The sequence below is a fragment of the Grus americana genome, chromosome 2 (genome assembly GCF_028858705.1).
Source record: "Grus americana isolate bGruAme1 chromosome 2, bGruAme1.mat, whole genome shotgun sequence".
Taxonomy (NCBI): domain Eukaryota; kingdom Metazoa; phylum Chordata; class Aves; order Gruiformes; family Gruidae; genus Grus; species Grus americana.
This window is the reverse complement of record NC_072853.1, coordinates 61,741,019-61,755,905: the sequence shown is the minus strand read 5'-3', so window position 1 is coordinate 61,755,905 and position 14,887 is coordinate 61,741,019. Positions and strand designations below refer to the sequence as shown.

Below are 14,887 nucleotides of genomic sequence, written 5' to 3'. Positions count from 1 at the left end.
CTGCCCTATTTTACGATTAGCTAACTTGAAATCTACTGCATGTCATGGGGAGCTGATAACAGTAACTTACAAGACAGAAAGAAAAACCCATGCTCGAATATCTTGTTTTCCATCACAGAATTGACAGTGACAGAGAAAGCAGGGAGAATCTCTTTCAGTGAATCCTGAATTTTTACCTTTAAAAATCCTTGCTGTTGACAGAGCCTGTAAATCTTGAAGAGCTCTGGGAAAAACGTTACATATTCAAACAGTGTCGCCATCACAACCAAGGCATTTAGCATTTTCAGAATTCGTTCAAGATTTAGTTAATAACTAAGGTTAAAAATTTGATTAAGCAGCCAATTTCACACATTTTCAAAATGCTCATGTTTAAGGAAAAAAAATTCAATGCGTCATTTCACATACGTTGGGGGGGTTTGTGCTCATCTGGAAAAAACACTGTGGTATCTCACCTGCATCACTGAGATTTACGGACATTTTGCTGTGCTTTTAGTGTCAGGATTAAGTTTTCAATCTGATTCTCACTGTATTGTTTGCAAACTAGACATATCAAGAACACACTCTTCCCAAGGAAGAGTGGCAAACAGGCAACGCTTCAGTTCACGAGAAAGGCATGACTGACTTACCTTGTGAAAGTTCCTGAAATATGCTGCCTTCTCATCTGGAAATTTTTCTAGCCTCCTGGGTCCTTTACTGGAAGCCTTCTTGAAAACCAACCAACAACGCCTGAAAATCTGTAAACAAAAGCAATGGATTATATTAGCCATTCTTTAAAGGTGGACACTATCACAAATGCATTCAGCTATATAACTGACGTAGAAAGAGATTTTAAAATTACAATATTTAATTTTCAAAGTCTGGAAAATTCTGAGAACATCAATTATTCCTACACAAGTAATCCCAATTCTTCAATTTATACATACTAATTGTCAGTACTTTGTAGACCTTTTTGCTTCAATTCCTTTCATGCATGCCAAGTTTGACAGTTCCTGAGATGCAAGTAAACCCATGAACTTTGAATATGAAAAAGATTATAAGGCTGTCATCAAGTACTTTCAGAAACCACTCTATGCAGCTCTAGCTTTCACATTTATACTCTATTTCTGTGAGAATATCGATACCATTGAGAAACTTTTATTGCAGCTTTTAACACAATACAATAATCAGAAAAGCTTGTATGCACAGAAAGTTGAAATAAGCACCAATGTGACCATTGCTGGACAATAATATCTGGTTCTCTCACTTACTTCAATGACAAACTTTCTAAGGAAAAAAAATATGCAGATTATTAAAGTTGGGGAACACATAGTGAAAAACAAAATCCTTCAGAAAGCACAAAACAAACCAACATTATGTTCTCGTTTTAATGAGAACCACACTAGATTTTGCTTAAAATGTATTTTTAAACAACTAGGGTACTTTAATAAAGTACTGTTTACGAAGCGTTCTGGTGGTTTTGCCATAACCAGACATTTGAAGTCAGGATTGAATTATCAAATAAGAATACATTTGCAGTTCAAAGAGAAGCTGATTAAGGATAATCCTCTAGACTATATTATGCAAGTAAGGGATTAGATATTAATCTAGTTTTACAATCTATGAAAATAGTTTACTTCATTCTCCTCTTTAGTACTTGCACAGCTCTATAAACAATACCATACAGAATTTTATGCTATTATTTCAAGGTTACATTGAAAAACAAAAAAACCTCTGCAATACTAAAAAACCACAATACTAGTTAATGGTTCTACTGGCCATATGTGGAGAAGAGCCCTATTTCTTCAGAAATTCTACAAAATTTAATGACACAACACAAGTAGCGCAGTACTATTTAATTTGGATCAGATCAAACACATCTCCCATTAAAAAAAAAATAAAAATCAAGGAAATATGAGGAGGGAGAGCTAAAATGAGGAGTTTTCCCTTCAGTGTGATGCTGTCTAAACTGAGTATAAACAGTAAATATAGTGTCATTAAGCTTAATTGACCACATTCTGATATAATACTATGGGCACTATCCTGTTGTCATTATCTCAGATGAATGTTATCAGTCAAAATAAATGTTTCCTTTTAAAAACTTATAATTGGACTACAGCATCAGTATGTTTAATTATGAAGACTTTTGGAAGAAAAACAGCATTTAATGAAATCCTCTGCAAGTATACTTCTTACAAAGCATACAAGTTTGAGGTCTTTTTTTACTAAGGTTGTAAAGTGGCAACTGTACAACTGTACTTCCTATCTCAGAGATTACTTCACCTAACCTGGGGGAAAGAAAAGACAATATCATATTTCCTGAAAAATATGACATTACACTGTGGGACATCATAAACCATCTTTATTAGATAGTACTTTCTTCAAATAACATCCTGGCAGTGTTGCAACCTATTTTACCAAAGCTATAGCACTGTTATCTCTTGATTAACCCATATTAACTCTTCACAACATTGCAGTGCGAGAAGCTCCACTTTTGCAGGTAACACACAAGAAGAGGATATTCACGCTATTTTGACCTTACTAAAACCAGCAGCAACAACTGTCCAGAGGGGACAAATTTATTCATTTAATAAAAGTGTCACTTTTAATAATACTCCTGGTTGTGGGATCTGGGTTGTGGGGGTTTTTTAGTCTATGTGTATTTTTAGTTCACCTCTCTTCCTCTGAGGAATGTCTTTTCCTAAGAAGTTCTTTATCAAAGTAAAAAACATTGCCTTCATTTCAAATCTTTTATTGATTTCCTTATTTCCATTATCTGCCCTTAATGATTTACAGTCCTCTCAGACTTCTCTATAGAAAAACAGATCAACCTACATGAGCAGTGGTGGTGGGTTTTAGCACAGCCATGGAATTTTGGACAGCTGGTGATAAGGTAACTGAAGTTTTGTGTCAATTGAAAGAGTAAGTTTTTTCAGGTTTTTTGTTTGCTCGTTTTTTAATATGGTGCAACCATATTTTGTTATGTTGCAAAATATCAGAAAGATCCAGTCGTCAGAAGCATCCCTAATAAATGGAAAACTAGACAAGCAAAGTCAAGGAGTCAGATTTCTCCCTGCGAGGATGAGAACATTTTCCAGAAAAAAGGTCATCGAATGCATACTCCAAAGCAATTCCTTCAGGTGACAAATGAGCAGGGTCTCCTGAATCACAACTTCAGTCTTTTTTTCACTAGATATCAATCTGGGACAGTGTGGAGGTGGGTTTGAGGGTTTGCAGCTAAACTGACAAAATTCAAGAGGGAGGCTTTGACACTCTTCTTAGTTGGGACTTTAAAGCATCCATCAAAGAAGGCTAGATGCTAGTTATCTTTAAAGACGCTCCTCTTTAGGCCTTTTCCCAAAGTTCTGCATTGGGGCGAATTCAAAGGCTTCAGCATTCAGACTGCGGGAATGACCAGCCCTTGCTTTTAAAGGAGAACAGTGAATAGCAAGAGGAGGAAACCGTAAGTTTTACCCTTAGACTATTACTGCTTCAATTTACTGACATCTGTTTTTTCCAGACCTTTAGTGAGAGGAGAGGCACGAAGAATGCAACGGCTCAATGAAGCCTCCTAATTTGGTATATACATACACCAAGGTACATCCTTGCATTTGGATTTTATATTTTTAACCTACAATCACTTTTAAAGCTGGTATAAACAGATACAGCTCCAAAGCACTTCAGCAGCACTTTATCTGATTACACCAACAGACAGTTTGTATATCAGTGTTTGAAAAAGCATTAGCATATGAATAAATAGGTGCAGATGTGAGCACACAGCAAACAAACATTTGCCTTTCATAAGGCACCTCATTGTTATACAGAAGCCTACTCAATTATTCACAAACTGTGAGAAACGCTTTTATCCCTGGCCTAGTTTAGGATGCCATTGGCTGTAATCAAAACTTCTGAAAGACTTCTAAAGTCCTCAGATAATTGGGGTAGCCATAGTGAAAGAAATCAGCATCAGCCCTTTAACAACAGAGAGAATGAGAACCACTTGCAGTGTTGTCTTCATAATATTTACTACTTCCTGTGAGATTTAAGTGTCTGTTTCTCACACATACATAGTTGAAGAAATGCCAAATATTTGATCATTTAATCAGTTCTACAGCATTCTTGGATGAGCACTCACTGCTCAGCAAATATGATTTAAAATTTTTTTTATCGATGGCAAACACCATTAAGTCTAACCCTGTGCCATTGTTTTTTTCTGGTGAAATTCAGAAAGATAGCATTAAGTACATATTATGTTTAGGTTTCCTTTTATTAAAGTATCAATTAGAAGGACCCAGACTTGTTCAGTACAAACCTGAGAAGGGTCTATTGAAATTACCTGCTGAGTTCGTGGTATAGCAGAACCTCTTCAAACACCCTTCCTCTCTGTTTTACGAGATGGACAAAGCAGAAAAATAATATTCCTCTAGATCCCACTACCTGTGCAAATATATATATATATCAGTAAGCGATGGCAGTAACTCAACACACTTGTGGTCTGTTGACAACTGATTCAGCTGCCCCTTGCAATATCATATGGGAATGATTTTCATTATAACGTACAAGCTTGCAGGGGAGAGTAGCCTCTCTTCCTAAGGATGGACTCTGAGTAGCCTCATCTTGTTTGCGAGAAAAAAGGATTCCAGACCTGGAACAATATAACTTTATCATCTTCAAATTATTTCTGAAATCTTGCCAGTAAGAAATTCGACTTCCAGTGCTGCTCCATTTCTATTAATCTTTAGAAATCCCTTTTTTATATTTTACTTGAAACACTGCAATAGATCAATTCATGACGAAAATCTCTGCATAATCTTATTTTCTTACTTTTTCTCCTGCTTAATTCACCTCTCAGCTCACCTTTCCAGCATGTTCATATTTTTTAATATTCTTGACTAATATATGCAAGAGTTTGGCCTCTGAATGGATCATTATTCCTCATGCTCATATCACACAGTTCTGTTTTATTGTTGCCATGGCTGTTCATAATAAATCCATTAAAAGACATATTACGGGAAATCCACTGGCTAAATTAGTATTTTAGAAAGAAGAAAAACTTTTTCCTTTTCCTAAAGTAATTTAAAATAATTGGTTTGCAGTGGGAATCTTATGCATGATTTTCCATTTTTCGGTGACTTCTAAAGCCTTTTCCTAGTCATTTAGAATAAATGCTTTTCAGATTAACATTTCTTTTTATCTGCAGCTGTAGCTAATAAAGCTTTGCCACTCATCACTAATATTTAGAACAGGGATTTTTATTGACAAGTCTCTACACATTATTCCAGAAATTCCCCTTCACACTCAAAGAAAACAGAAACCTTCATCCATATTTTTCTTTCTTTTTTTTTTAATAATGGCAAAAAAGAAAGGTACAACACGATAAGCTTTTTTTTTTTTTTCCAAACCACCTAAGATGCTCTGAAATCTCCCTGCCCTTATCCAAAAGATAGTACAAGTAGCAATCACTTTCTTGGGTATATTGGAAAACCATCTCATTTTCTGCCACTAGCTGTAGAAACATTTGTCTCTTGAGAGAAGCAGCAGTGAGTCAGCTCCTAGTTACTAACAGAAACCATTAGTGACCAGGATGGGCACCAAAGCATAAGTCATGGGGCTTTTTGCCAGCATAACCCATCAAATGGTTCTCCCAGGAAGAGATACACATAATAATATTCAGTCCTGCATTTACTTCTCGTTATCTGCAGGAAAGGCTAGTTGATTTCTCCTCCCTGGCTCTCCATGAGCCGTGCTCTCCTGTTAGACAAGACATCTGCAGTGCATGCACTGAAAACACTACACCATGAAAATGTTCAAATTTACTTCACTAGTTATCTCCATTAAAAATGGATATTGGTTTTTGTGGGGTGTGTGAGAGAAATGCAGTATATGGTGAGCTAAAAAAACCCTTGACTCACAAATTAAAAACCGTAGCATTCATAGTAAGAAAAATAAAAATAGTTGTCATGGTAAAGTCATATCTAACTGTTGTTTTGACACCCACTACTTTTTGATTTTTCTAGGCATATTTTGGCAAATGGAGATGAAAGGTGACACCTTACCACTTCAGTGGAACTACACTTGTCATGCATTCAAGTAAAATTTAAGAGAAACTGAAAAGCACTTATTATCTGTAAAAAGGCCCAAGAGGAAAATGGGAAGACAAAACCATTCATGCCTCAGCTAAGGAGCAAGTTACAGGGTATAAGCTATTGCTGAGTAAAGTCAATAGAAAAAGGAAACAAAACAAAACACCTCATGTTGCAATCCACCTACCTGAGTTACCAAGACTTTGCATTAAAAAGAGAAAAGCAAGTACTGCTGTAACAAGGCACACCATCCCTCCTGCACTTAGGTTTCTGAGCATCTTTGAAATTAAGGTGCCCCAGAAACTGCTTTTTCCTCTCTTGAACAGCACTGATTTTCACTATCTGCTTTTTTTTCAAATACAGTTACCACCGCACTAAGTGGGTGTGCTTTGGGTGGCAAATTTGGATCCGTATGAAGAAGCAAGAGAGGCGGAACACTACCGCGCAGCACTGAGCTCCCCAAGTAGCGCAGAGGGTGCAGAGCAGCAGGGGATCGGGGCCGGCTCCTGCTCCTTCACCACACCGCTGGGAACTCATGCATTTCCCAGCAGCAGAGCAGACATCCTCCACAGCCATCAGACACCCGCTCCCCCCCCCGACAGGAGAAGTGCAAAAATAACCCCTAGCCCTGCTCAGAAGCATGAGGGCACTTGCTTCTTTCAGCAGCTCTGGCATGTGGGGCCAAGACTTTACCACAAGAAGCCTTGGAAGATTTTCTTTTTTTTAATTGGTTCTAACTCTCCACCTGATCTTGCCTATTTCAATTTTTTTTTTTCCCCAAACATTACCAATCTACCACAAAGCTATTGCAAGAAAAGCAAAGCTGTTTCAACTGTGAAGACAGGATTAAAAAACCCACAAATATATCCCAAAAAGCTCACTGGTAATGTCTTTAATAAAAAATGCTGTCTGAAGGTGTGTTGTGAAGGCTATCCAACAGGGAAACATTTCACATATATGATAACCTTGCATATACCCTTGAGCTTCATTTTATCATCCTAATTAGGAAGCAAGGTTAAACCCTTAGTTTATAAACCTTGCAGTATGACCTTCTGCAACATTATAGAAGACAATTAGGTCTTAAAACATTTTAGTGTCATAGTTCAAATCCTAAAATTTCTGATAGCATTTTTTTTTTTTATTATTATTATTATTTTCCAGATTGCAAATCTGCTGGCATTTACAGTTAGGAAGAGAAGAAATATAGAAACATCTGCTACAAACTGTTTCATCTCAGATTAGATCAATCCTTGTGGGCTTGATTGCAGTCAGGGAGAATTAGGATGGTTAGAGAGAGAGATGATTAGGGACGATTCACCCAGTTATAGTATACATACGTCATCTTTCTGCTGCCATAACATACCATTATAGATTCATATAGATGTTTATAATATACTATAATTTATGGTGTTATAGTCACAGGCTATACATGTAATCCATAAAAAGATTTATTTTATTATTAGAGTTCTGTGAAATCAAAGCACACCATAGTAATTTTCAAACTATTCCTATACTAACTAAACTACTGTGTATATAAACATTTTAGCTATGGAATCTAACGTCTGTTTTTTCTGTGTTTAAAAAAGAGTGGGGGATACATATTCAAAAAGATTTGCACACTGTATTCCTGTGAAAAGTGTTAGACAATTTGATCAATCCTTAAGCACCTACAGCTTAAAAAATCACTGTTTCTTTGCTTTGAACTGCCAGCAGGGCAATTCAAGGACAGAAGGACAGCCTACACAAATAATGCGCTCAGTCTTCATAGCAGTCTGCAGATCAGCAGAATTTATCACTTATATCTGAACTGATCTTTTGGTTATTTAAAAAAAAAATCAGTTCTGGTAGCCATTTTTTGGCTTTCTGCATTTCTGACTCAGTTTTGGCAAGACTAACTTCAGTGATTCTTTTGGAGGAAAATTAATATTGCTTGCTTCATGTCTGGCCTCAGAGTAGGTGACAAAAAACCCTCAAAACAAACCACAACAAAAATTTGGTTACAACAGTGTTAGCAGGCATCCGGCAGTAAAACCCCAGAGCTTGCAATATTTTCAAAGAAATTATTATGCCCAAGAAATTTCAAGGATTTCACTGAGCTTAAGCTGAATGTGTAGTAGCTACTTATGAAGAATTATGTACCCAGAATTTGTACCCCAGTTCATCTCTCCTCCCACAGGTACTTTTCTACATGTAATCGGAAAAAAATACGAACAGAGGAAGTTATAGTTTCACTATACTTTACTATTAAATATTAAATTTCTCAAACTGAACTGGAGTAACTAGCTTACTTCACTCACCTGAAGTTTTTTAGTGGAAATAATGATTTTTTCCCCACTTTTTACAATGTTTTACTTTAATTACTTACACATAAATGTAGTCCACTTGAATATGACAAACCACAAATAATGGTTTGATATTCTGCAATAGAAAGCAATATTTACAGAAGAAAAGTTATAACTCCTGTCATTAGTTTTTAATCATATAGCTATATATTGAAATAATGGAAATACCACTGCAGTAAAGCCTCTTAATTTTTGACTCTCCCATAGATGAGCTTATTAAGCTGAAATGCATTATCTTTCACGCATATTTAGTATACAGTCATCACTTTGTTCTTGAAAAAGTTGAAGGCTTTTAGCTTATCTACAAGGGAACTTAATGCTGAGCAACAGACAAGTTGGAATTATTGAGACAGATTTCTTATTTATGTCATTATAAAACAAAATCCAGACCTTTACACACAATCTGAAATAAGCCACTTACATTGAAAGATGGTATCTATCTGCTCAAATCCCTAATATTTTATGTTAGGAAGGCAGGGATTTGTGAAAATAAGTGTTAAAAAATCAAAACCATGCAACAGAATACCTTAAAATGAAGCAGAGCTTCCGAACAGAATAGTAATCGCAAACATCTGTTCTGTACTACTGAGGGACAAAAACTCAAATCATTTTTACAGCCCCAATTTAGAAGGTTGCAAGCTCAAATTCAGCTTCAGAATCCAGAATTATTCTTTAGGTTTACATCAGCTAGTATTTTACCACATCTGTTCATATTTGTCTCTGCATTATCACACAGAAAGCTGTCTTAGTAGAGGTATCACAGTCATCAAGATGCTGTTGTTTTGACTAATAAAATAAGTGGAAACAGTGTGCTTTGCATGGGATTTAACATAGCTGAGCACAGCACTAAGTCTAAAGCACTTTCCACAGTGAGCTGAATGTAAGTGCCACTGTATATTTATGTAGGTGTATAATTTCTAACAGCAATTGATCCTCAAAGTACAATAGGAAAGTTAGAGTCTTTTATTTGTGGACGTGTGTTGTCGTTTCAGCATATATCTAGAAATTCTTGCAAAATCTAGGAATGCTGATATATGCAGGTGAAAGCTAACTGTAACCTATAGCTAACTATAATCTATAGGTTCCGCTATTAAATGCCTGGTCACCGTCCCAGGCACACAGGCATGCATGAAGTGTATGCAACATGTTTAAATACAGTGAGACCAAACAATATATAAATGCCAATGTAGAAGAAAAGCCCTTCAAACATCCTTTGATACACTGTACTACAGAACAGAGTGCAGATTCTAAAAAGGGCATTTATCCATGACATATTATTCAATAAACCTCTGAAGTAAGAGAGGTTTGTATGAATCAATCATGTTGGTTTCCTACAAATGAAATGTATCCTTTTTTATGAAGTTACATATTCTGTTTTGACTGTCCTTTAAGTATTATGGCATGTCTGCTAGATTTTATGGAGAAATTAATTTTATATAGATGTGTTGGGTTTGCGTGGCAAGGTTTTGGTAGCGGGGGGGGCTACAGGGGTGGCTTCTGTGAGAAGCTGCTAGAAGCTCCCCCTGTGTCTGACAGAGCCAATGCCAGCCGGCTCTAAGACGGGCCTGCCGCTGGCCAAGGCCAAGCCAATCAGCGCCTCTGTGATAACATATTTAAGAAGGGCAAAAACACTGAGAGGGAGAGCTTTTGCAGCCGGGGAGAGGAGTGAGAAGATGTAAGAAACTCTACAGACAGCAAGGTTAGTGCAGATGGAGGGGGAGGAGGACCTCCAGGTGCCGGAGCAGAGATCCCCCTGCAGCCCGTGGTGAAGGCCATGGTGAAGCAGGCTGTCCCCCTGCAGCCCATGGAGGAAGGATGAGGGGGTGTAGAGATTCCACCTGCAGCCCGTGGAGGACCCCACGCCGGAGCAGGTGGAGGCACCTGAAGGAGGCTGTGGCCCGTGGGAAGCCCACGCTGGAGCAAGTTCCTGGCAGGACCTGTGGCCCCATGGAGAGAGGAGCCCACGCCAGGGCAGGTTTGCTGGCAGGACTTGTGACCCTGTGGAGGATCCCATGCTGGAGCAGTTTGCTCCTGAAGGTCTGCGCCCCGTGAGAGGGACTCCATGCTGGAGCAGGGGAACGATGAGAGGAGTCCTCCCCCTGAGGATGAAGAAGCAGCAGAAACACCATGTGATGAACTGACCGTAACCCCCATTCCCCGTCCCCCTGTGCCGCTGAGTGGGGGGAAAGTTGAAGCCGGGAGTGAAGTTGAGCCCGGGAAGATGGGAGGGGTGGGGGCAGGTGTTTTAAGAGTTGATTTTATTTCTCATTCCTCTACTCTGTTTTGCCTAGTAATAAATCAGATGAATTCCCTCTCTAAGTTCGGTCTGTTTTGCTCATGACAACAATTAGTGAGTGATCTCTCCCTGTCCTTATCTCGACCTACAAGCATTTCGTTATGCCTTTTCTCCCCTGTCTAGTGAAGGAGGGGAGTGAGAGAGCGGCTCTGGTGGGCACCTGGCCTCCAGCCAGGGTCAACCCACCACAATAGAAAAGAACGTGTTCTGCAAAATGAAGCCTGCAGTAGGATTAAAGCAGGACCCTACAAATAGTAATGATCAAGAGGATATCTAAATCAGTGCTGGTTTTTTGACATTTGATCACCTGCATTACTGTAACCCATAGGTTAAATCTCTCCCTGCCAAAGAATCATAGTTTTAACAGATGCTAGCCTGTCCTCAAAGCTCTTCATTACATCTTACCTTTAACCTGATTGACGGGGAGGAAGATGAATTAACAGCTCAGGATAAGTACCAACAGTTCAAAGCTCAGAGTTACCAAGAATTCTCAACAGCAGGAAGAAAACTCATATTAGAATTGAGTACTGCAGTGAAATTTTCTGTAATATTCACACACAGAACTACCTGGAATTTTTAAAGTAAAAAACCAAACCAAACCAAAAATCAAACCAAACACTCAAAAAAATCAACCCTCATTTGCTCTGGGTCTTCAGAGCTGAAGAGGAACACGTATGCAGACAGAAAGATACATATTTCAAATACTTCGTTCAGTTGTATTAGTGATTTGCTTTCTGCCACTCTTGTGCTACTTATTTTACAATATTTCCTGAAAATCTCTGCTTAAAGATGTTACCAGTCTGCTATTACAATGCATCAATATTGCACTGAATAAACATGTAAACAAAAGCAAGGAAAGGATGAGAAAACACAAACACTTCTACACACAACTAAGAGGATTTGGAAGAAAAAGCTATAGCCCATAGCTCTTGTAACTACCAACGCCAGTTCTGTTCAGCTTTTGTTGCAACAGCAAATTTTGAACAGGTAAAGACAGCTTTTACTCAAAGAAAACTAGCATGAAAGAGCTTCCCTAAGAACTCAAAGGCAGCTGGTGTGTTACATTCCCAGCCATGATGTTCTGTGGGGAAATGTGCAACCACGGGGGGTCAGAAATCATGTCGTTACAACCCCAGGGAAATAATGCAGAGGAAAAGCAGATTGTTTCCAAACCCAGACTTCGTATGTCCAAAAGACCATTCTGAATTCCTTGCTCTGTACCTGGGATAGGTCTCAAAAAAGCCTGCCCAGGAAGCGTTTTAGAGATTCACCCAACATTTATCCAGGTAAAGCCACAGAAGCCATGCTTTGGCTCAGACCCAAACCAGTAACACTCAAGGCATCATTGATCAAACACCGTTTTCTTTGTTAAGGCCAAGATGTTCATCCCACCAAGTTAACAATACTATCTCAGAGGAAAAAAAAAAGACAACAAAAAACCCCTTACCCTCCCATCACTCCCACTGATTATCACCAGCTTTCCAGACATTTTAGGAGACAAGACTGTCCTTTTACAACCATTTCCCAGGGGCAGAAGAAAATTATTAGCATGCTCAACTGATGCTATTTATTTTTATATTCTCATCAACTGCATATAAATAGAAAACATCTTGATTTTCTATCCTCTGGGGACCACCTGAGGGCAGGAGTGGGTAGAAGAAGAAGAACAAAAAAATTGTAGCGTTTCTGGTCAAATTAAACAGACAACCTGTGATGTGCTATACAGAGTACAAATATCTAGCATACTGGTTCAATATTAGCTAACACAAGTCCCTTTTCTCACTTGCAGTATTAAAAGTTCAGATAGGTCAACAGCAGAAAATTGTGTCAGTCGCTTCCCGTGACTGCTGAGATGGTCTCAGCTACAAGACCTGAAGTTGTAATACATAGTCTAACATAAAAGAGAAAGAGAGCGAGAGAGGGGGGAAAAATGTTCATTAGCATGAATTCGACCAGAAGCAAGATCTGTGCAGTATTAACTGGCTAATGCTCATATTTTAGTTGTGAAGTCTGAGTGAGAGTTTAAGACTTAAAAAGTAGGAGACTTGTTGCAGATACAGCATTATTAGATAGTGATAGCAATGAGTAAACTCACAAAACCACAGCAAGTCAGTTTTCTTGTTAAGCAGTCTTTCCATGCAAAAAGTCAGTAGGAAACTAGTTACAAAACAAACTATGCAGATTTTTTGGAAAATACCCAGTAGGTTTAACAGCATGATTACCTTTATTAATAGCAACACTGAATAAGAAAGAACATACTATGAATCATGAACTAAAAAAAAAATTTGCCAAATTCTGTAGGTGATAAATACAGAGACTCTCAGAGAATGGACTAACAACTTTATTGTAATTTTTTTTTTTTTGTATTAGAATAGTGAAATAAGCAAAGTACTATGACCAGTTCTTAGCTTCTTCAAGATAAGAATTTATGTATATGGTGCCAGTTGACTGGCTCACCACAGGTACTGTCTTACACATCAAAAGCCCACAGAAAGTGTGTCTTCTTGACCTATTTGTTTTGTAATGAAGTCATGGGGAAAATTCCCAAATGGTTTTCAATACCTTAGAATTAAAGCTGCTGATTTGGGGGTGGGGTACAAGGAAGGAAAAAAGTTTTCAGTGTAGAATTACATAAATGAACACTCATAATCCTAGGCATCCTCACTAAATGATTCAGAGTTTGAGAGCTGTTTGGAGTTTTTTTATTTTTTTTTATATTTACATCATCTGTATATATCAGACAATATATACTGACAGCAGTAGATAAACTTCAGTCTCCACATGTTAATCAATATATTTTCTGGTCATTCACCAATCAATGTATTGATGTATTTATATAGGATAATCCATAAATAGGATTCTAAATTCACAGTTACATTTCCAGTATCTCAGAAATTAATCCAAGAAACTCTTTTTATGTGGCCATTAAACTCTTGCCAGTGTATAGACAGGTCTAAGTCCAGCACTGCAGAGCAGCGATTGCTACACATACTCTCTTTTTATTTTAAAGCCTGTACTTAAAATGACCCAGCTTACATATCAACCCAAATAGAGTTAGATAAGAGTTGGGCATAGATGAATGAGAGGAAATGTGCAAGTCACGGAGCCCTGCCTCCTTCAGTTGCAGAAAGCCATGCAATAGGTGCCTGCCACTTTTTGATCTCCTTCTCTACTTGTCACACTATTTATATCCAAGGTGATATTTGAAGTGTGACAGTTTTTCTTGTTGTCCTCATGGTACTGGCTCACTAGGATAGAAATAATTTCCTTCCTGAGGAGCAGAAGGGAGAAAAAATACTGGACATTTCACATTCATGATTCTTTTTTCATAGATGTTCAGTGACTAACACGCAATCATCGTGCTTTGGAGAGCTAGCTTTTATTGTGATTTAATTTATGAGCCTTGTCCCAGTGGAAATTTTAATTCTTGCAGCTAACATCTGCATGAACGGACTTTTGCCTTTGACTCCAAATCACTTGTTTTAGTACATTCCTCTACTGGCTTTTGTATTTTTAACGTATATTATAATGAATCTATCAGCAGGAAGAGCTGCTAAAGTGCAGACATGGTAGTTCAACGGAGCATTCACCAGTGAACTCACAGCATCAGGTCACAGCAAGACAGCCAGTGTGACACTCAGCAATTGAGGATGCTGTAGCATCTTACCTTTTGATGGCAGAGCCTTTTGTTCTATTTCCTTTAGAAGGATCCAACTCTATTATTTTCAGACAGCACATAGCGTGTGATTTCTCCTTCAGCCCCTCTACCTTTCAAATTAACTAGTCCCTGCTTCCTATTGTTTTCCCTCAGGTCTTCCTACGTCTGCCCTACTGGACTTTAAATATCTTCCAATAATCACATTAAATGATTTCAGTCTTGGTTTATGATGGATTTAAGCTCTAAGACTTTATAAATGAATAAAATATTACATAAATGGAGCTGACTCATAATGGAACATTAGCCATATTTACAGTGAATTATTTTTTTTCACAGAATTCTACATTTCTCTGCTGTTACTTCCGTTATTGCTGTTATTTCCATTGTTGCATATGACAGAATTCCTTCCTACTATGAACAGTTTCCATTCCTTTATTACGAGCAGCACAGCAACTGAAGAGTATTATGAGCATTAGTAATTGTTTCACAGGATATGTTCCAGGAGATACTACACTGGGCAATGGCATAGAAG

The 14,887-nt window shown here is 37.9% G+C and overlaps 1 protein-coding gene across 1 annotated transcript in view; it reads right to left on the bottom strand.

Annotated features, from left to right (window-relative positions):
* The window catches only part of DOK6 (docking protein 6), a 266,352-nt gene that overhangs the window by 163,764 nt on the left and 87,701 nt on the right, over nucleotides 1–14,887 (bottom strand). Inside the window, exon 2 of the mRNA XM_054817397.1 lies at nucleotides 627–734. Within this exon, the coding sequence (XP_054673372.1) occupies nucleotides 627–734 (108 nt within the window). The remainder of the gene's footprint in view (nucleotides 1–626; nucleotides 735–14,887) is intronic.